At 40.6% G+C, this 24023-nt stretch overlaps 2 protein-coding genes across 4 annotated transcripts in view; one reads left to right on the plus strand and one right to left on the minus strand.

The window, feature by feature from the left end:
* The first annotated feature begins 66 nt into the window (after positions 1 to 66).
* Positions 67 to 7806, plus strand: LOC124137764 (UPF0488 protein CG14286-like). Its single transcript, XM_046504204.2, has 5 exons — positions 67 to 168; positions 2788 to 2823; positions 3762 to 3852; positions 4727 to 4861; positions 7173 to 7806. Exons 1-5 carry the CDS (start codon positions 100 to 102, stop codon positions 7487 to 7489), a joined length of 648 nt encoding a protein of 215 aa, XP_046360160.2. The 5' UTR covers positions 67 to 99; the 3' UTR covers positions 7490 to 7806.
* A 3132-nt stretch (positions 7807 to 10938) lies between these two features.
* LOC124124553 (leucine-rich repeat-containing protein 34-like) overlaps positions 10939 to 24023 on the minus strand; it is a 34549-nt gene continuing 21464 nt past the window's right edge. For all 3 annotated transcript variants that reach the window (XM_046487749.2, XM_046487745.2, XM_046487746.2), the window contains 5 exons: positions 22706 to 22837; positions 21307 to 21425; positions 16629 to 16784; positions 14066 to 14192; positions 10939 to 12256 (listed from right to left, as the gene is read on the minus strand). In XM_046487749.2, coding sequence (XP_046343705.2) covers positions 12044 to 12256; positions 14066 to 14192; positions 16629 to 16784; positions 21307 to 21425; positions 22706 to 22837 — 747 coding nt within the window. In that variant the 3' untranslated portion in view covers positions 10939 to 12043. The remainder of the gene's footprint in view (positions 12257 to 14065; positions 14193 to 16628; positions 16785 to 21306; positions 21426 to 22705; positions 22838 to 24023) is intronic.

The raw sequence follows: 24023 nt of genomic DNA on the forward strand, positions 1-24023 counted from the left end.
AATAATCACAATGTAACGTTTAATAGCCTCCATCAGCAATGATTTCTCCATTTCTGGCGCCAAAAAGGGACACTACTCTGTTTTGTTGACGAAATCACGATGGATCAAAAGAAGCAAGCCAAGCCAAAAAGCAAGAAAAACAAAGCCCCAAAACCAGCTCCCGATAAGGTGATCATTCGCGTATAGATATACTCTTCTATAAATACCTATATATTTGATTTGTCCATGTACCCAAACAACTGTGACAATATGCATACGAAAATCGCAAGACCAACAAGGTGCTCAGAATTCGCGCGCTCCGGTTATAAAATAACGGGGTCGGATAAAACAAGGCCGAGAATTTCACCTCGACAAAATGAAATTTTCTCAACTCTCAGTAAATTTAATAAAATGAATAGAGATGTGTTGCTATCACTTTAGTATATATTTTTGGAGCACCTTCAGGGTACCACAACTAAAGACGGCAACAATGCAGTTTACCGGGCGCAGCCTGAGTTCTATCATCCAGTCAATTACCGCGCCATAGTGCTACTGCTGTCTCGCTATACCGTTACCGTGCCTCACGCTCCGGTGACTCTGCTTTTCGATCCAACACCCGTTTTCGGTCTTTTTAGGGAAACTTACACGTCTTTACGATCCAACACCTGTTTTCGGTCTTTTTAGGGAAACTTACACGTCTTTACGATCCAACACCTGTTTTCGGTCTTAGGGAAACTTACACGTCTTTACGATCCAACACCTGTTTTCGGTCTTAGGGAAACTTACACGTCTTTACGATCCAACACCTGTTTTCGGTCTTAGGGAAACTTACACGTCTTTACGATCCAACATCCCTTTTCGGTCTTAGGGAAACTTACACGTCTTTATGATCCAACATAATGGTCCTTAGGGTATGCATGCTTTGGGCAAGGGTTAGCCATAATTTCTTCCCTTTCAAGCGTTAATCCAGTTAATTCCGATTGGGAGGTCATGTTGACAAAAACAATGGCGGGTGTGGTTTCAAGAAAAGATGAATGGGAGAGCGGACAGTGACGTCACACGCATGCGCAATTCATTGTTTTCTGAATTACGCATGCTTGTGTGACCCGTTTAACAGGCACTGATTACATGTGATAGCGCTCGTGGTCCAGTGGTAGAGCCGGCGAAGTGTGTTCGAGCCCCCACATCGCTAATTGGATCTGAAAAAGTGCGCCCGGTAAAGTGCACTACCCTAAAGACGAGCAACAAGATTTTGTGAGAATCCATCGGACGTGAGCTCGCGACAACTTACCGGCTGAGCTACGTCCACACTGTTAAACTATGTGCAAATTTACCTAGTCATGCCTACAATGTTACGGAACTGAACGAAAAGGGTCGAATAGGTCACAGACACTTACGAAGATAATGGGTAGGCTCGGTGTGATCCTGATGCCATTTGGCACACTCGTCCCATTCCATAATCTACAAGATACCGAGTGGTGAGGGATGAGCCGATATGGCGCGAACTGAAAACGGCTCAAGGCATCAGACATCAGATCTCTAACTCGCGGATATGCGTGAATGACATGGTATTTAATAATTCATCGGGTCATTTTTCTGACAGAAAAGTGTGGTAGGGAACACTGTAAGGATAATGTGGATAATAGTAAGGAATAGTGGGGGAAGCATGAGCATGGCAACGGTGAGTTCCATTTTGAATCAGTACTGAATAAAAGTAGCGGGTGAAAGTGGCATGTGTGAATGTTCCAGGACAGTTCCCAGTAGCCGAAAATATGACACTAAACCATTTCATCCTTTTCACTCGACGTTTTTGTGTGAAGAATATTAGGAGGCGCTATAGACTCTATAATAGTCTCTAAACAGGTACCTAACACTAATGATCGTAAAGGGGATCCAAGGGCTAAGGATAGAGTTTGGGGTAACCTACCCTAACACCGGTGACATTTGGATGTGTTCAGCATCAGTATTATATACCTAAAAAAACATTCTTGTGCATTATAATGAAAATTAATGAACCCAAAAAATGATATATGTATATTAGTTCCCATTTAACCCTTGCCCCAGGAAGTTGCATCTTTTGAGATTTGATTGTTTGTTCTGTTTGTTTGTTATTTAACGCCACACTCAGCAATATTCCATCTATATGACGGCTGTCTGTAAATAATCAAGTCTGAACCAGACAATCCAGTGACTGACATCATGAGCATCGATCTAAGCCATTGGGATACGATGACATGCATCAACCAAGTTAGCGAGCCTGACCACCTGATCCCTTTAGTCGCCTCTTAAGACAAGTATAGTCGCCTCTTAAGACAAGTATAGTCGCCTTTTACGGGGTTGCTGGAGATCTATTCTACCCAGGACCTTCATGGGTCTTTCAGATTTGAAGCAACTTTGGATTTACCTCCAGGCAGTTCTAGTTCATATCTGTCATCATGGTCATACTATGTTCTGATAATATCAATTTTGAATTATAAACATGCTAAAGGTGGCTTGGCAGAGAACATGATGATGGTATTCATGTATTCATATGGAATATCCTGTTGCCAGGCAAATTGGGAACAATTAATCATTATTTTGTTCAAAAGTGTCAAAATAGTAATTTCTTAGTTGTTAAATTCAGAGGTATTTTATTAACATTGCATTCAAACCAATGATGTTAAACTAAGCTTTAAGACTCTTTCCCTGTATTGGTTCTGTTGGCCGTAAGATATAACTGTCTTAATTCCAGCTTGTAAAGTTTACTGACATTTGCTGCAGGTGTTTCAATTATCTGCGAACTGTTCATAATACATATTTTGTTTTCAGACCCCAGAACCAGAAGAGGAGGAAGATGATGATGAGGTGTGTGTTTTTGAAGTAATACAATCTTGTTATTGTCACAGTTTGAATAAGCTAAAAGCAAACCAATCTCATTAACATCAGATCTAAGTTCTCGCTGCTGCTAAAGAAAGATCTGAGAACATCCCATTACGGGTCACGTCAGAATGACCTTTCACAAACTTTGACCAACCACTGAACATGCTGAAACGACTAACAAGAAGTCGACATCAGCCAATTAGAAAGCAGCTTTCTTGAGCTTTACAACACCCGTTTCAACCTGGCGACTTGCATTTCAGAATACATTTGAAAAATATGTTGACACAGTTCTCGATTAGATTTTTGAAAACTGTACAAACATTATGGAATGTCTAATGTATGGTTGAGATTGTATGGCAGTGCTTCCCACGTACTGTGCAATGCCTCTTCCGTTGAAATGTTTATCCCACTGAAGCGACAGGTAGACGATGATTTTGACGGAATCAGTTGTTCAGAAAACCCCATGTAAACGTTTTCAAGGTTGCATGATTAGAATACACATACCGACCATCACTTTCATGATCTGGTAAGCGACGCTTTGATTGGTTGGATGAAAGGTTGTTCTGACATGACCCGCAATGGGATAGCGAGAACTAAGATCTGATTTTAATGAGATTGAAAGCAAATTTGTCAATGATGATAACGTAAATCATCATGAGCCTATTTCTGGTGATATTACTGGAATAGTGCTAAATCTGGCATAAGAACATAATAACTCGCTGATATTGCCATTAACATCTCAATATGTAAGATGAATATTTCTACATGAAACCATTATCTGTCTTGGCTATAATTTGCTAGTATTGCTTTTCGGACCTGAAAACTCATTTGCAGCAACAACTTGAACTAATGTATGAAAAAAGGAGGGTCACGATATATGTTTTTGAGTAAAAATACATTCTAGTTGCTTTGTAAAACTTCAGCCACTGGAGGTTCGGTTTGAGCGTGAGGTCGCCTGGTGCAAGGAACAGCTCTTCCTCAAGCTTCACCAGGTCAAGCTGGACTCGAAGCAGGGTGAGTGAGGGAGTTAATATTTCAGCCACATAGCAAAAACTATACAGGACGAGGCTACTGTGGTGATATTTTAATCATTCTCATTGGTTATTTCATTTTGGGGGGATATTCATTACATTTTTACAACCTTTGGTTTCATCTATTGAGTATTTTTAAACCGATGAGAAAATGTTTTTAGTAATTATACAGTTTTTAATTGTAGTGGTAAAAATGCCTTATATATATTTGAACCCGTGAAGATCCGTGGGAGAACAGGTCTTCAGCAACCCATGCTTGTCGACTAATGGGATTGGGTGGTCAGGCTTAGCTGACTTGGTTTATGCATGTCATCGTATCCCAGTTGCGTGGATTGATGCTCATAATATCAATCACTGGATAGATGCTCATGATATCAATCACTGGATCGATGCTCATGAGACCTGTGAAGACCTGGGGTAGATTAGGTCTTCAGCAACCTATGCTTGCCGTAATAGGCGACTATGCTTGTCATAAAAGGCAACTAATGTGATCGGGTGGTCAGGCTCGCTGACTTGGTTGATGCATGTCATCGATTCCAATGTCATCATCATGATGTCAATCACTGGATTGTCTGGTCCAGACTCGATTATTTACAGACCGCTGTCATGTAACTGGAATATTGCTGAGCGCGGCGTAAAACAACAAACAGACAAACAAACGATGCTCATGATATCAATCACTGGATTCTCTGGTCCAGGCTCGATTATTTACAGATTGCCGTCAGGGTGCTGGAATATTCCTGAGTGTAGCGTCTTTTTATCTCTTCAGCTGGCCCCACACAGCTTTGTTTCTGTCATAAGTGTGCAGTAAATGCATCAAGGAGTAATGCAGGATGTATTCATTCCGTTGGTTGCAGGTTTTGACTTGGCTAGAGCCATGAAGATCTTGGACAGTGACAAGGCACCAATGATAAAGAAGCGGCAGGCGATGAGGACGACTCTCGGAGACTACAGGAAGAAGATGAAAGAGGATGAGAAGAAGCGAGCAGCAGGTTGGTAACCATGGTTACTATGTACACCTATTGTGCTGGAGCAGGCCCTGATTATCTCATGCTTGTCATAAGGAGGATTGGGGTAGCCTAGTGGTTAAAGCGTTCGCCCATCACACCAAAGGCCCGGGTTCAATTCCCAACATTGGAAGCGAGGGTTCAACGTTTAAATTTTTACCAAGTGATATGATATGGCTACAAGTATTTTTTCCAGGTAGCCAGTGTTAAAATCAAGAAGTCAAGCAAATATTGAAGGTAGCCAAAAGCATTTGAAATTATCTTTTATCAAATAACTATTATAATATGTACAAGTTATAGCACTAGTCTTGGAATTGTATATTAGTGGAAACTGTACTTGATTTTTGTTACTTGTGACTCGAAAAATGATACATTTTATGTTACTAGATTATATAGGTATATCCTTGCTTATCCATTGAGCATTGTCAACTAAAATAAAGTACTAATTACATTAATATTTATGTATTTTGGTTCATTGTCAACTTTAGGAGGAATTATTTGTGCGTACAATTATAAGCAGACATGTTTTCCAAGATCAGCTGTTATTTATTTTTGTGTCTACATATGTGTAGCAATAGAATTTAGTCGCCACAAGAAATTTTTCAAGGTAGTCATTTGGCTTCCTCTGGATTTAAGTCAGTAGACAAACTCAAATTTAGGTCGCATTGGCGACCGTTTTAGTCGCAACTTTGAGGCCTGGAAGCCCATTTCTGATGTCCCCCGCTGTGATATTTCCGGAATGTTGCTAAAAGTGTTGTCAAACCATACTCACTCACTCTACATGAGGGTAGCCTAGTGGTTAAAGCTTTCGCTTGTCACGCTGAAGACCCGGGTTCGATTCCCGACATGGGTACAATGTGTGAAGCCCATTTCTAGTGTCCCCCGCCGTGATATTGCTGGAATATAGCTAAAAGCGGCGTAAAACCATACACTCACTCACTCACTCACTCACTCACTCTAAATGAGGATTGGGTGGTTAATGTGCCAGCTGAGAGTGGTTTAGTACTGGGATCAGTCAGCTTCTGTGGGGATTCCAGGCAGAATAGCTCCCTAGTACCTAATGTTTGTCATTATAGCCGACTACTTATGGATGGGTGAGGTGAGGGGGTAAATGGGGTTTAACGTCGCGTCCAAGATTATTGCACTTATATAGCGACGTGCATGCACGTGTGTGTGGCTGCTTGTACTAGTCCAGACTGATGCCGATTTATAGTGCTAGCCCACTGAGATACCATGCCGCAGTTTAACATGAATACCCCACTCAGACAAAGTGTACTGACTCCGAGCCGACCAGTCCTTGTTTTAGCCCCTTAATGCCGAGCGCCAGACAGGGTAACAACAAGTACCATCTTTTAACGTCTTTTGGTATGACGCGGCAGGGGATCAAACCTTATTATGGATGGGTTGTTATGGTCTCACGTTTGTTTAGATTTGATGCCTCTTTCCTTGATAGAAGCAGGAAGCTCATTGGTTGCCATGGTTATTGTAGTCTAGTTAAAAAACATTTTTGGACCTACTGGTTTTTCTAACCATTAACAATGAGCACTCATGGCCCAGATCCTGGCTAGGATAGGTCTTCAGCGACCCATGCTTGCCTTTAATGGCGACTGTGCTTGTCGTAAGAGGCGACTAATGGGATCAGGTGGTCATGCTCTCTGACTTGGTTGGTCAGACTGCTGTCATATGGCTGGAATATTGCTGAGTGCGGCGTTAAACAACAAACAAACATGGTATAAGGTGAATAAATTGCTTTGCCAGATTTGCTGGTCCTGGGGCTCACTCACTCACTCACTCACTCACTCACTCACTCACTCACTCACTCACTCACTCACTCACTCACTCACTCACTCACTCACTCACTCACTCACTCACTCACTCAGACTGCAAACGTGGTCTAGTGGTAGCCCGTCCGTCAGCAGAAGGTCTGGGGTTCGATCCCCGGCTGCGTCATACCAAAAGACATTAAAAGATGGTACTTGTAGTTACCCTGTCTGGTGCTCGGCATTAAGGGGCTAAAACAAGGACTGGTCGGCTCGGAGTTAAACTGCAGCATGGTATCTCAGTGAGCTAGCACTATAAATCGGCATCAGTCTGGACTAGTACAAGCAGCCACACACACACATACACGTGCATGCACGTTGCTATATAAGTGAAATAATCTTGGACGCGACGTTAAACCCCATTTCACCTCACCTCACCTCACCTCACCTCACCTCACCTCACCTCACCTCACCTCACTTCACCCACTCACTTACTCACTCACTCACTCACTCACTCTCTCACTCATTTATTTCAGCTGCCAAGAAGATAGTGCTGAAGCCCGCTGATGAATCTCAAACAAAACTCTCTAAGTGCTTGAAACTGAGCTCTTCCCAGCAACAACAGAAGATGGGGGACGGTTCTGGTTCTGTAGATGAGAAACTCACAGACCTCTCACTGACAGACTCCAAGGACCAATCAGCTAACGGCAGTGACAAGAGATCAGAGAATTTAGATAGCCAATCAGCTGCCTTCAAATTTGAGACATCGGATAACCAGTTTCGCTTTAACTTTACAGGAAAAGGAAAGGTGGATGAAAAGGTTGAACTAGACGGTGAAAGTATAGGAACATGAAATAAGTAACTATGGAAGCCTTTTAGGGCCATTTGTTTTTTTGTTTTTTCCTTGAAATTTCAAGGTACTAAGTTGAAAATTTAAGATACATTCTAAGTTGAATTTTCAAGGTAATGATCTTTCAAGATCTTTTAAGATTATAACTTGAAATTTCAAATAAGTATCTTTGAAATTTCAACTTAGTATCTTTGAAATTTCAACTTAGTATCTTGAAATTTTCAGAAAAAAATAAAAAACAAATGGCCCTAAAAGGCTTCCATTCTGGACTCATGTGCATTAATAATTTTTTAGTTTCAAATGTAAAAAATTGAATGATTTCAATGTGTATGATATGTTATTTTTTAAATAAATATCTAAAAATCACATATTTTGTTTATTGTTTTTGTCTCCCCAGTATAAGACATTAAGGGAAACAAGGTTTGTGCCAATTGGCCGTCTTTGCCAAACTGATACATACTGGGTTTTACGTGACACACAAATGTGCATCCAGTTCGCACAAATGTGATTGGACACAGAAAAAGAATATATTGAATCCTGAGAATGCACAATAATCATTGTACCTACAGCGCATCAAATCGATGTCTAATTGTATCCATCAATCATCACTGTCCACATTATCATTGATTCATTCCAGGCTCTGAAGTAATTATGTAAACGTACGGTACACTAGACCGTTTGATCTGCTGGCTGGTTTGTTGTTTAATGCCGCACTCAGCAATATTCCAGCTATATGACGGCGGTCTGTAAATAATCGAGTCTGGACCAGACAGTCCAGTGATTGATATCATGAGCATCGATCCACGCAATTGAGATCGGTGACATGCATCAACCAAGTCAGCGAGAATGACCACCCGATCCCGTTAGCGATCACTTTACATGACCCACTTTACAAGGACCTTTAAAATATATTATTTGGGCCTCCTGGACACCCAATTTTGTAAGTCAAGGTAAAGCTCAGCACATACATTCTTACTTAAAGGGGAAGTGTACACGCAAAAATTACTTTCTTTCTTTTTCTAAACCAAACGCAATTTTAGAATTAGTTAGTATCTGTGTTTGAAAATATACACTCATTTTTTTCACAGTGAAAGTAGGAAGCTCACAATAGTGTGAAAATGATATGCCGTTATGAGGCCTTCGTTTTTCGAGCTAAACAGGCCTGAGTTATCTCCCTTAGATTATGACGTAATTGGTGCCAATTCAACTGGGTCCCTGTCTATTCTGAACGCAAAAGATATCAAGTACAAGTTTTCGGTAAAACAACATGGCCTACGACACACTCCGGTGCAGTGGTGACTCAGCATAACACTATGCTGGCTGGCATCTGAGACGCTAGAATCACACACCTGTACCTACACCACGTGAAGCGGCTCTAACAAAGCATGATGACGTCATAATGTTTATCAATCGGCACCAATGACGTCATATTGCAAGGGGCATAAGCCATGGTGTTTTTGTTATGGAAATAGAACACTTGGTAAATGTGAAAAATATAAATCGTTTTAATGCAAAACATATGTTGATTAATTGTGATATTTTTATATTTTTGTCTATGACACTTCTAGGTTAACACTTTTATTGTGGAAAAAGTACAAGAAAATTAGGTTCATTTCTGTGTGAACTTGCCCTTTAATATTTGATCTTGCCACCCCGATACATTAATACAGAAACCGCCTCTGTGGACTAGTGGTAAAGCGGAAGGTTCGGGGTTCGATCCCCGGCCACGTCATACCAAAATCGTTAAAAGATGGTACTTGTTGTTACCCTGTCTGGCGCTCGGCATTAAGGGGCTAAAGCAAGGACTGGTCAGCTCGGAGTCAGTATACTGTGTCTGAGTGGGGTATCCATGTTAAACTGCGGTATGGTATCTCAGTGGGCTAGCACTATAAATCGGCATCAGTCTGGACTAGTACAAGCAGCCACACACACACACGTGCATGCACGTCGCTATATAAGTGCAATAATCTTGGATGCGACGTTAAACCCCATTTCACCCACCCCACCCCACCTCACCTCACCTCACCTTTATTATTTACTTTTGGAGCTGGTCATTTGGTTTTAAGATACATAAATCAGATATGCTGGTTTGAAGTTTTTGATAACCGAGAATTGTTAAGACTCGATGCTGATTGGTTGATAGAAAGTTCATCTAAGAGGTATTGTATCAGTGTAAAAAATTTGATTTTAATGAGATTGCTTCAAAAAGGGGGTTCACAATCCTGTATGCAGTGTTGTGGAGTTTTGAAACTTACTGTGCAGAGTTGTGTCCCTTTGCTGCATCTAAACCCAAGCTTCTCTCCAGCGTATGACACCTTCGAAACACTCTCGTAACATCGCTGCCACCAGTGTAGGCGCGGCCATTACAAGAATCTAGAATTTTGCCCTCTAACCCCAAATCTAGTAATGTTTATACTTTTGTTTATGTCTTTGGGAATGCCATCATAGTGAATTTTGAAAAGGTTTACGACCGACCATATTTCCAAGATGAATTTAACTATTTGTTTGTTTGATCAGATTGGTTTGAGATTGCAGACAAACGGAAAATCAACTAACTTACCCCTTACATTCTTACTATATCAATTGCATGATAGTGGTAAAGAAACAGAAATTCAAATTGACGAACAAAGGAAATAGCTTTGCAGGGGTAAGAGTATTTGGCGTCACAGCAGTCATCACTTGTTTGTAAACATAACAGTCCGTCGGCTGCGAGTTCAACTCCAAGCATGGTTGTAGCCACCTTTCACTGTGGGGAGCTTTGACTGGTGACAGCAATAATATAGAGAGCTCTGCTAACCGGATATCAGTGTCAGGAGCTTGCATCTAAACCTACAGCTACCATCCTCCTGTGACCAGGTTCCTTCACAACATGGGATATTGTGCGGTAGCCTTGGTTTGCCATAGGGTTTCGATTCCAACATTGGGACAACATTAGAGTGAGTGAGTGAGTTGGGTTTAACGCCGCTTTTAACATTGTTCCAGTTATATCATGGCGTGTCAGCTTGATGTGGGAGGAAAGCCCGAGGTGATGCAGGTCTCAGACGTTTACCACTTTGGTGAAACCCACGAGCACGGGTATGGTGCTGACAAACCTAGAAACATAATCGGGGCAACCCGGATTTCGAACCCACAATCATAGGTTTCTGGCGTGTCCAAGGGACACAACTCTGTACAGCGAATCGCGGCGCCTTAGACGACTGGGCCACCCGTGCTCCCGACCACATTAGAAGATGTCCCTGATATCATCGTGCTTGATTAGTGCTAAACTCACTCACTCACGGGACAAAGATGGCCTAGTAGCCTTGGGCACTGCTAAATTACCTGGATCTGCGGATAATGGGTTTGAATCCCAGATTAACCACATGCTCTGATGCAATCAAAATACAACTCACTCTCACAAAATAATGTTCACATCCCCAGTTGTCAGGACAATAGTCATATATAACAATATGTTCACATCAACATAGATTTTATTTACAAAATATACATGTTACGGTAATGTACAGAGTTACAACTAATAGTCTTCCTGGAATCACTCGTTTATGTTATTTACAATGGGAATGGTTGGTTGGTTTGTTGTTTTACGCCTCACTCAGCAATATTCCAGCTATATGACAGCGGTCTGTAAATAATCGAGTCTGGACCAGACAATCCAGTGATTAATATCATTATTATATTCAGTGAAACAATAACAAAATAATTTTTTGGCCATGGTTTGACCATGTTGACAGTGTTAATGATTTTTTGTTTATTATACATGCTATGTACTAACTTATCCAGGTACCAATATCTGCTAAAATGCGACAATGACCAGTGACCACATTATTGTCAAATTAAATATAAATATCTTTGAAGAAATCTATGTGTGGATATAATTAATTCTTATTGATATTTTTAGTTAAAAAACACTCATTTTATTTTTTTTCGTAAATATTCGATTCTTGCGTCCACGAATAACGAATAACGAATTCAATTCATGAAGGGATATGGTTCGATTCACCGAATACACAAATGAATCGTAACAGCCCTAGTGTGGAGTGTGTTTAAGTCAGACAAACAAACAGGGATGGTGGAAAATTTTGATACTTGAGAATTTCACTATATCTGTACTACGAAAAAAACCAAAACACACCCAATTCTTTCGCATTAGCCATGACAGAGGAACTATTGTAAAATGAAAGAGCTGGGTGGTCCTTAACTTGTTTTGAGTAGTATATAATAAAAGGGAATTATTTTTTGTTCATTGCGTTCCATATGTGATGTTTAAAAGGAATCCTTGCAGGAAAAGAAATTATTTTTTATTTTCATGAGTTTACAAAAATGATGTGCCACAGAGTTTCCATCTAGCTAATAGTAAAAAATGTCACCCGTCCTTCTGGAAATTTACTGTTCTCAGACTGGTGAACTTTGTTAATTGGAAACACTGGATGCACCACTGCATCAATGAATCATTTCCCCCAATCAACTTCCTTATGATCACATGACCTCCCACTTCACGTCCCTCGCTGAAACAGTCCGAGCATCGCCAGGAATACTTGTATCACAGCTGACATCTCTTCACACCTTGAATGTAATTTCTTTTGACCTTGGTTCGTGCACACCTGGTGGTTGCCATGACGGCACGTCATCGCCGTAGCTTGGCGCATAGTAGTAGTGTCTGCGTATGTGATGATTCTGTTCACATAAACTGGTGACACCGTCGACAACATAAGGCTTAACATCTGTGTCTGTCAGATCCAGGCGTCCAGTTTCAACAAGATTTGCAAATGCCTGAAACATACATATAACGTCAGGCTCGCTGGCTTGGTTGATGCATGTCATCGATCCAAATAGCGTGGATCGATGCTCATGATGTCAATCATTGGATTGTCTGGTCCAGACTTGATTATTTACAGACCGCCATCATATAGTTGGAATAATGCTGGGTGCGGCGTTAAACAACAAACAAACCAAAACGTTACACTAAAATCATGTTTGTTGATTTTATATTGTTTGTTTGTTGTTTAACTCGGCACTCAGCAATATTCCAGCTATAGGATCTCAGTCTGTAAATAATCAAGACGGGACCTGATAACCGTTTGATTGATACTTGTAGCAACTATCCATGGTGTTGGGGTACGATGACAGGCCATCATGCAAGTTACCGAGCCTGACCCCTCGACCCACATAGTCGCCTTTAACAACAAGGAGGAGCGGTCGGGTAGCCTAGTGGTTAAAGCGTTTGCTCGTCACGCCGAAGACCCGGGTTCAATTCCTGACATGGGTACAATGTGTGAAGCCCATTTCTGGTGTCCCCCGCCGTGATATTGCTGGAATATTGCTAAAAGCGGCGTAAAACCAAACTCACTCACTTACAACAAGGATAGGTTGCTGGGGACCTGTTCTAACCCGGAATCCCCATGTATGTGATGTCCCTTGGTTATGGTAATTTTTAGAAACACCATAAGGCAAAACTTTTGAAAAAACCCATTAATCTTAATTCTGCTAACACCTAAACAAATCGGGGGGAAATCAAATCAATTTTTTAATGAAGTTAAATGAAGCTATTTGGTGTTTGCTACACAAACATGGAGCATACTATAGGTCAAACTGTAGTGAGTGAGTATGGCTTAATCCAGGGTTATAGCAATATTCCAGCAATATCACGGCGGGGGACACCAGAAATGGGCTTCACACATTGTACCCGTGTCGGGAATTGAACCCGGGTCTTTGGCGTGACGAGCGAATGCTTAAACCACTAGGCTACCCGACCGCCCCTGGTCAAACTGTAAGACAACAGGTTACAGAGTTTGAATTATGACATAAGCTAAACTATCAGTCAGATAGTAGAAACATTTAGGCTTAAAAAGATAAAAGCATGGGTTCTGAGGCAATGGCGTTAGAAAATATAGTGCAGGCCGGTGTGCGGGTGTTCGTTTTTTTTGTGTGTTTTATTTTGTTTTTTGTTGTTGTTCAAACAAGTATGTAGCCAAATAAACAGTTGTGTACAAACAACATGAGAAAGGGCCTCCCTATACAAATGTATTCCTTGATGATTAAAATACTGGAATACAGTATTTGACTACCTTAGACTTGGAATATTTAAGGATTTTGTAATTTTGTTAAAAATGGAAATGTGCAGTGAACTTTATGATGATGCGGGCGGTGCCTGAGAACCAAGACTATTGTTTTTGTTAGCCTTATAGGTAACCTTTTGAAAAACAAAAAGAATAATCTGAAATTTCTTTTATTACTGTTTTTTTTCGACCGGCATTTTCACATAAAATGTGGCCTATCTACTGATAACACAACATATCTCTTCTTGTTTCCTCTGCTATTGGCTGTAATTACATAAGTAACACTTTAGCTTATCACATAGTGTTGTCTGGAATCATGTCCCAATTAGTTTCATTGACTGATTGGTTTCAATTTTCAACCCAGAATAAAAAAAGATTTGCTAATTATTTTTTGGAGTTACAATGTATAGTTGAGAGATCGCTTTGTAGAACTTTTGTTTTGGTTTACTGTATGAATTTCCTTTCTTAGCCTGTTACAGAATAATCATTTCTTGTTGAATCACTCTCGACATGCTATACTTACAATACAGGCAGGTTCCTCGAGCTTGTTGCCCCAGATGAACACTTTAGACAGAGAGGTGTTGGTCTTCATACTGTCTGCGATCGCACACAGGCCCTTGCTGGCGATGTTGTTGCTCACGATCACAAGCCTACAAGGGGGAAAATAATTACTACAAAGTTTCTTTCATTCGTTCTCAGCAACATTCCAGCTACATCGCGACAGCCTGAAAACAATGGAGTCCGTGCCAGACAAACCAGTGACTGAAAGAATGAGCAATCTAACACTGAGCCATCTAACCGAAAACTCTCACCTTCGGGCTAGACATCTTCCCGAGGCAAGGGAGTTAATTGACTATTAATGTCCAGTTTCCACCTTTGCTGAACTAGGCCGGAATGACATTTTGGTTGGACTAACGAGTCTATGCATAGTCCAATCAAAATCGCGCAATGAAATCAAAATCAGGTTTATAAACTGTCATGCAGATTTCGGTCAATTGCAGGATTTGCAAAGCATGTGCACTGCCAACTTGGTGTCAACAGATATTTTCCAATTATTTTGGATTTTTTTGTTTTCAATCAAGGTGCTCACGTGATTTGATGCACTTCACATAAGATCCGTTTTATCACACTATAGATCTTGATGATCAATCTGATCGTCTTGACTGGGTGCTGCCATTTTGTTTGAAGCAAATGCAAGTGATACTAGGGGTGGAATCTGATTGGTCAATAGGGGGGACATAGAAGGGACATAACTCTTAATAGCCACTGGTGGGGCGACGATCGAACCCAGGAATTCCAGCCTAGTTCGGCAAGGGTGGAAACTGGACTTTTATAGTCAGTTAACTCTCTTGCCTCGGGAATATGAGTCAATGCTGGAGTTACAACAACAAGAGCAGAAGAAGCAGTCGTAAAATCTCCATTCAGTGTCATTTCAAAAACAAGAGACACAGAATAGTGATTGTAACTGAATATGTACCGCATTCGACGTAATAAGCGCCCCGCTCTAATAAGCGCCCACGGCGTTATTTGCTAATATATTTGCTAGTGAACAATCCCAGTTAGCACCCTTTCCGATTGATCAATGTACACAAGACTTATTTATTCATGTATAATACACACTCGTTTGTTATATGCACCCTTAATTATGGGCAATTATATTCTCAATAATATATCTATCGTGTATAATACACACAGATTCTTTTTTTATATTATTTCAGGCTGTCAGCATAAAGCACAAAATTTACAATCTTTCAACCTCGTTTTTAATCTCACCAAAATTATATTCTAATAAGAGCCCCCTATTTCTAATTTTGAGAGCGCCCTGGGCGCTTATTACGTCGAATACGGTAATAAAGGTAAGTCCTTTAGGAGTTTCTTCTAATTTGTAAATGGATCTGCCAACCACAGATTTTACAAATCTTCAAAATGAAACTTTCGAGAAGTTGTTTTGTCTTTCTGCCAAACATATCAGTGATCAGCGAGTTCAGTTGTTACAAAGCATCACAGAGGTTGGTTGGTTGGTTGGTTTGTTGTTTAACGCCGCACTCAGCAATATTCCAGCTATACGACGACGGTCTGTAAATAATTGAGTCTGGACCAGACAATCCAGTGATTAATATCATGAGCATCGATCCACGCAATTGGGGTCAATGACAGAGGGGCTGAATGGACAGGGGTATAACCATATTTCTTTTTGTTCCTCAAAGGTGTTTGTTTTTCCTAACAATACTTTGACATGACCACCTTAAGAAAAACATGTTTAGAAAAATGTCCCTTGTATCTTTATTTGTTTATTAACCCTATAGCTTTGGAAGAGAAATCCCCTACCCAAACAAACAAACAGGCATATGATGACTTTGCTAGCTCACTACTACTGTCAGGGGGTATGGGCGGTTCAGCTGTCTTAGGTGCTGCAAGTCACTGTGCAGAGTTGTATCCCTTAGTCAAGTCAGGATCCTATCGCTTTGACCTAATCATGATCTTTAGTTTGTCAAGACCCTGCTAGTGGTTGTGAAACAATTACACACATACTGTCATCTATAGATTCCATGAATTGTGACATTTGTTTTCATTCTCCTTCAATCTCAATAAGCAAAAGAAATCTAATTTGAGTGAGTGAGTGAGTGAGTGAGTATGGTTTTTACGCCGCTTTTAGCAATATTCCAGCAATATCACAGCGGGGGACACCAGAAATGGGCTTCACACATTGTACCCATGTCGGGAATCGAACCCGGGTCTTCGGCGTGACGAGCGAACGCTTTAACCACTAGGCTACCCAACCGCCCCTAAATCTAATTTGAAGATGTTGAAGTTAAATTAACACATTGAACACAGATGGGAGGAGGGCAAAGGAGGGGCACCCTGACTGATAAGTGTTTTATCTATGGTCCCAATCTGAAATTTTTGTTCATAATTTTTCTCCTAAAATTTGTTACGATTCCTCCAACTCTATAAGGCCAGGTGTTTTATACTTTTCAGATTACGGACCCGTCGACTGATGTAAATCTATATTTTCATTAGGGATACAAAGACACCTGGATTTAACTTCGAACACTAACGAGTCTGCGTGTATTTCAAACACATACGTATTAAGTGTCATGTTGCAGGTTGCCAGGGCGTCGGCAAGATGCAGAGCACCGTCATCTTCAAGTCTGTTGAATCCAAGATCAAGTGTCTTCAGTGCTGTGTCTTTCTTCAAAACTTTGGCCAACTCTTTCGTGCCATCTCGCGTGATTCTGTTGCTGAAACACAAACCGACCAATCAACATCATATACAGGCGGCAAGCCCACCCGATACTGAGGTTCTGGGATCTCCTACGTAGAACTTATTATCTCCTACGTAGGACTTAGTATCTCCTATGTAGGAGATACTAAGTCTTACATAGGAGATAGTGATTCTAGGCAATACTAAGTCCTACGTAAGAGATAGTAAGTCCTACGTAGTAGATAGTGATTCTAGGCCATACTAAGTCCTACGTAAGTGATAAGTCCTACGTAGGAGATAGTAAGTCCTCCGTAGGAGATACTAAGTCCTAAGTAGGAGATAGTAGGTCCTACGTAGGAGATAGTAAGTCCTCCGTAGGAGATACTAAGTCCTAAGTAGGAGATAGTAGGTCCTACGTAGGAGATAGTAAGTCCTCCGTAGGAGATACTATGTCCTAAGTAGGAGATACTTAGACAAAAAAAATTCACCATGGCCCTACTATGCTTTCGTAGTCATCGGGAGTGCTCCACATGTTTGGTTACGCTACGTTCCTCCATCACCTGTACCACAGCCATTGGCAGTGTTGTCACTATATTCACACAACACATCAAATGACTGGGTCTAGCAAAAGGGAAACCAATAAGTGTTCTAAGTCTCTGACCAGTTGGTGCAATATTTCTCATTTTACATTTGCGATAGCCTTGAATTCCTGATTTGCCTTGATAATGAATGATCCTTGGTTTGTCAGCGCCATTTGCACTTGGGTTTCACAAGCTGGAACATGTCAAGGGCTATATTCAGACTCCCTACCAACACTAGTTGAGTGAGTGAGTGAGTGAGTGAGAGAGTGAGAGAGTGAGTGAGTGAGTGAGTGAAATAGAGTGAGTGAGTGAGTGAGTGAGTAGATGTTTACCACTTCGAACCTAGAAACATGGCAGGGTTTCCCTGACACAGAAAACCAGTGGATTCAACACAATCTAATGAGAAAATACACAATATTATTTCTCCATTGCGTCAGTCATGATACAGATATGTCAAAATCCATTAATTGCACTATACTGTCTGACCATTAAAATTCAAAATAGACATAACGTATTCGACATAATAAGCGCCCCGCTCTAATAAGCGCCCATGGCAATATTTGCTAATATATTGGCAAGTGAACAATCCCAATCAGCACCCCTTCCGATTGATCAATGTACACAAGACTTATTTATTCGCATAAAATACACACTCCTGTGTTATATACACCCTTAACTATCGGCAATTAAATTCTGGAAAAATATATCTGTCATACATAAACATTTCAGGCTGTTAGCATAACCATGAAATTTATCTTTCAACTCTGTTTTTTCCACCAAAATAATATTCTAATAAGAGCCCCCTGTTTCTAATTTTGAGAGCGCCGAGGGCGCTTATTACGTCGAATATGGTATCCCTTGACAATCAAATATAACTGATATTAACTTTGTCTAATGTTGGAAAACCTAATGTCTCAAAAAGAACAAGCCTTCAGGCAAGCTCTCGGTTGCAGCCAATCAGAATAAAGTCTCAATAGTTGCCTAGTGGAGATTGTATTTCCTGTCAGTCACTGTCACGAATACGTTACGCCACATCATGTATAGAGTATTATATAGCAGTACCCTTATTAGTCTATATCAATCAGTTATCTTCAAATATGTTATAACAAATATTGGACATAACAAATAACACAAAAGTAATTAGATTACCAACTGTGCAGAGAGTAAATAGATACTTTACATGATTTAAACAGCTTGATTAGAGAAACAAGATAATATTGATGTAAGGGAGGTAACTCTAAACCCGGAAGTATTTCTATAAATAGAACGAATTTGCTAAGAGTTTCACAGTTTGGAATGGTTGTGTGAGTTTTGTGATGATGTCATATTAATCAGGAAGTTGTGTTGTCGGTTATTGTTTTGATCTGAACAAGTAAACATCGTTTGAGTTTACCGGCGACTTGAGTCTTCTTTCAGTATGTTTTAAAATAGAAATTAAATTTTGTTACGAAAACTAACATCAATAAGTATCTTGTTAAAATGCCCCTCTTCGAAAAACATACGACTCCCGGTATTACAGCTAAGGAAGCATCTCCCAGAACAAGCAGGGAACAGTCATGGCCACTTGCCACTAAAATTGACAAATACTGCAAATCGTGAAATTAATGCGTATCCAAAAGAATGCGACCACTGGACCCTAGACAAAAATGCGACTCAATATGAATGCGACACCCCCTCCTCTCAAGCCTCAGTTGATTTCTATCGAGAGACGTCCTCAGACAGGTTTAGAATCCTCACCTTAATCCAACCTTACATTAATCCAATCACACACCAAATAGCACCGCTTATTAGCGCTGAGTAAAGTACTTCCGCAAAAACAATACATGCCTGCTGGCTCGTGTCGGACTTTGACGCAGTCGCAAAGAACAAAGGGTGGCGTCTGTCTGGACTTGCAGGTGTGATCAGTGATGACATAAGTGAGAAGAACACTTGTCTTGACCCCAGCAGTGACAATTTACAGGACGTAATTAGTGTTTGAATGACATTGTTTATATACTTTAAATACAAGTGCTGCTCAATAAACAGTGGTGTGGAATACATCAGTGTGTGTCTAAGTTGGTATTTTTGCTATCCAAAATGTCTTATTGTTGATATAAGCAAAGACCACACGCATTTTTCGCATTTAATTCACGCTCGCGTTAATTTCAAGATTTACAGTATTATCGTTGGGGAAGCCTTTGCAATATTTCTGTGAAATCTTAAAATTGGATGAAATGACTGACAACTTGTTGTAGAGAAATATGTGAAAGTTGTAAATGATTATTGCTGAGAATGCGAGGTGTGGTCCAGATCCTCCTAATTAGGGTATGTGTCTTGACTTGATGGGTAAGTAGTCCAGGATATTTTGATAGATTCTAGCCACCTACGTCACAGTTACATCAGACCAGTGGTACGACAGCTCTCTCAGTGAGTTATAGGATGGCTGTCAACAGAGGCCATGATTAATCTGAACTAAATATCTGACTGAGAATATACGACTAACGACTCACAGCAATAGCAGTTACCTACTGCGTCACTTATTTCCTGTGGAAAAGAACACAAATATCACTCAGATGAGGAGTGTCATGTTTCTTTTCATGGACATCTATTCTATTATTCTATTATAGTGAGTGAGTGAGTTGGGTTTAACGCCGCTTTTAAAGGTATTCCAGTATTATCACGGCGTGTCAGCTTAATGTGGGAGGAAAGCCCGAAGTGATGCAGGTCTTAGACGTTTACCACTTCCGTGAAACCCACGAACATGGTATGGTGCTGACAAACCTAGAAACATAATTGGGGCGAACTGGGATTCGAACCCACAATCATAGGTTTCTGGCGTGCCCAAGGGAAGCAACTCTGCACAGTGAATCGCGGCGCCTTAGACGACTGGGCCACCCGTGCCCCCTTATTCTATTATGATAAACACACTGGACCCAAAGATTTCACAAAACAAAACAAATCCCATTATGCTGGACTCTTTTTATACGAGGCGATCACTACCATTGTCTGTGATTTTCACGTACTAACAACCTTGTACATGTGTTACCTCCTGCTCGATCAGTTCAACATACTCTATATAATAATTCAATATTATTCTGAACATAACAGTTGGGAGAAACAAATTCTGACGTTGGTATTTTACAAGGAATAAAATGTTATCTTGTTATTTTAGGTTGACCAATCAACAATTATGAATATGAAAAAATTACGAAAACAAGCTATTGACTTGCAATCATCAATCCAGCAACTACTTTGTCTTCTTATGATATATTTATTCGTTTTATGGCCACTGTGGTTTGTATCGAGGTGTCAATTACTTAATCGTGACAGTAATCCTGGTTGTAAAACATATTAGAGAGTTGTAGCGACCTGGCGCTTGTTATGTCTTGGTTTTTTAACGTATGCAACTAAATGTTTTATGTTGAAATATAGAAAATCAATTTATATAATAATGTTTTCGAATTTTGATGCAAAACGAATACCGGTAGGCTATTTCACTTTGGTAGTCCCACTTCTGAATTAAAGCTCCCCTCAGCTGGCGAAATATTTTAGAGAGGACTGAGAGAGGAAATACAGTCACTTGATTATTACTTTTTGCGTACGTGAAACCAACGAGTGAGTGAGTGAGTGAGTGAGTGAGTGAGTGAGTGAGTGAGTGAGTGAGGGAGTGAGTGAGTGAGTGAGTGACCTGAAATGGGCTTCATACATTGTACCCATGTGGGGAATCGACCCCAGGCCTTCTGCGTGATGAGCAGACGCTTTAACCACTGGGCTACCTCACCGCCCCATGGCATGGTGCTGAGAACCTAGAAACATAATTGGGGAGAACCAGGATTCGAACCCGCAATCATAGGTTCCTGGCATGACCAAGGGACGCAACTCTGCACAGCAAATTTAGGCGCCTTAGACGTCTTGGCCACATCCATGTCCCCGACAAGCAATAGGGTGCTAGAGACCTATTGTAACCCAGTGACTGTGATTTTAAAGCAAGTGCTATACCAGCTGAGGTCGAGATATGTCAGGGTGTAGTTTTCCATGAGGCATTCCGCCAGACGAGTTGCTCCGAAGTCTCGCATATCGTACTTCTGCAGATGTAATTCTTCCAGACTCCGGTTTACCTGTGCAACAAAACCAGGGCATCGAGTTAACTGTCAACTAGAAAACTATCCCCTCTAGGAAAAATTATTCTTGCGAAAACTGTCCCGAAAAGAACCAGTACATGCAGAAGATGACATTCTTATAGTTGTTGTGTGGTGTTACTAAAGTAATACAATAATGATGCCGCTGAATACTTAGTAGACATTCATGCTGTGTTTTCACTGTCCAAGGTTATCCGTAGATTTAAAAGGATTTAACTGGGATTACAAACTCTTAACTCCAAACTGGGATAAAAATTGTTAGTTGTTCATAATTGGTTTTTATTTTCTTACATTTAGGCTCTAAAGCATTAAGGTAGGGGGAGAGGTGATGAAGAAGGGGATGCAGGGATAATGGCCAACATTTTAATATTATCAATTCAATAAACCTATCTGACAAACTTGGTATCACGATCCGATAGATATGCAAATAAGGTCACCTTGCAGGAACTACTTTTAAGTTCCATACATTGATGCATTGCCTACTGTCTCAATAAACTAATAAACTAGGGGGTTGAGAGTGTGTGTGTGTATTGGGGGTAGGGGGGTGGGGGGAGGTAGTGTGTGTGTGTGTGTGTGTGTGTGTGTGTGTGTGTGTGTGTGTGTGTGTGTGTGTGTGTGTGTGTTGGGGGGTGGTAGTGTGTGTGTGTGTGTGTGTGTGTGTGTGTGTGTGGGGTGGTAGTGTGTGTGTGTGCGTGTGTGTGTGTGTGTGTGTGTGTGTGTTTGGGGGTGGGGGGGGGGGGGTGGGGGGGAGGTGTATGTGTTGGGGGGTGGGGGGGGAGGTGTGTGTGTGTGTCTACAACATACTACATTTGGCTTCCAAAAGGTGGGGGTAGGGGACCCTGGACCCCACCTCTGGATCCGTCTATGCATGGAGTGGTCCACTCAAATACTAATTCCATGTTAACATAGTTAGAAACTGTTTCAGTTTTGTACAAGTGACATGTATTTCACTAATTACAGGACCTATTAGGAGGAAGAGGCTCTAATGCACATTATTGCATTGATTGCATTGTTAAACTACAATGTTTAAATACCTTTGAATTTCAGAAAATATGAACTTAAAAAATCTGAATTTTGACCAAAATAAAGACTTTTGTGCAGTCTGTCCAACTGGCACTTTATTTGGAGTCCTATGCTGGTATATCATTAATTGAGCCATGCCTACTGTCATTATGTGTGACAGCTTACACAATCATCACCATGACAGAAGAGGTCACAATAATTACTATGACAGGAGGGGAGCTTGACTGACGTCTTACTTTAAGCATTTTGGAGAAGTGGACCGTGGTCTCCTCTTGGTGTGTGAACAGGATGGGTCTGTTCACGTTCAGTGCTTTCAGGGTCTTGTTCTGGTTCAGCACAGTTGCCATGGCTATGACACTCTCAATTGTCTGAAAAAACAATTTCGATTTCCTGCAGATTTCACAATTTCTCAAAGAAATTTCTCAGAGAAGTATTTTTAAAAAATGAAAACATCTTAAATAAAGCACATATTTCTCCTATTTTATTCCCGCTTTCTGCAAAACACAGACCTGGCATATTTACAAAAATAACCTAACTTGATCTTAAAAGTACAAAAAGAACATATTTGAAAAAGTTTGCATAATTTACAATATACTCTTACAATCAAGGCTTAAAAAAATACTAGTCTTTGTTCTGCCTGCATCATCATAAAGGCTGCTGCACGTTTCGTTTTTATATCTCTTTTCAAAATAATAAAAAACAAAATTATAATACGAACACTTGTATAAAATGCTACAATACTTAAGAGGAACATGATATCGCTGAAATTATTGTAAACAAAATTTGGTTACATATTACCGTGAGTGAGTGAGTGAGTGAGTGAGTATGGTTTTACGCCGCTTTTAGCAATATTCCAGCAATATCACGGCGGGGGACACCAGAAATGGACTTCACACATTGTACCCATGTCGCATATTACCGTGAACATCCCCCCCAAAAAACACTGCCCACCTGCACTATATTTTCAAAAGCCATTGCCTGAGAACAATTTTTTTTTTTTTTAAAGCCAAAGACATCATGTTTGCATTACAGAGTAGCATCCCCAATATTTTTTCAAAGAGTCAAAACATATGCTTTAACCATTAAGAAGAATTTTTTGTTAATAATGTTGTTTTACTTAAATCATGAAATCGGGAATTTAACCTGAAATCAAACCTGACAAGACATCAATTTTGAATCATGCATCGTACCGACCTAGAAAATATGTGTATCACGAAGAAACAGATTTGTGTACGTCATCCATTTTTGGAAGTCAGAAACAATGAGTGAGTTTGGTTGAATGCTGCTTTGAACAGTATTTCAGTTATATCATGGCATTTCACTTTGATGTGGGAGGAAAGCCAGAGAGATGCAGGTCTTGGACATTTACCCACGTGCACACGATATGGTGCTTTCAAACCTAGAAACATCGTCAGGATGAATCAGGATTCAAAGCCGTGATCACAGGTTTCTGGTAGGGCTTGGATGAGTCCAAATCTACTACCCGGGTACCCGACCCCCTATTACCCAACCCTACCCGGGTACCCACTGCAAGTTTCAAGAGCTGGGAACAAA

Source organism: Haliotis rufescens, unplaced genomic scaffold, assembly GCF_023055435.1.
Source record: "Haliotis rufescens isolate VD_foot unplaced genomic scaffold, xgHalRufe1.0.p SCAF_29, whole genome shotgun sequence".
Taxonomy (NCBI): Eukaryota; Metazoa; Mollusca; class Gastropoda; order Lepetellida; family Haliotidae; genus Haliotis; species Haliotis rufescens.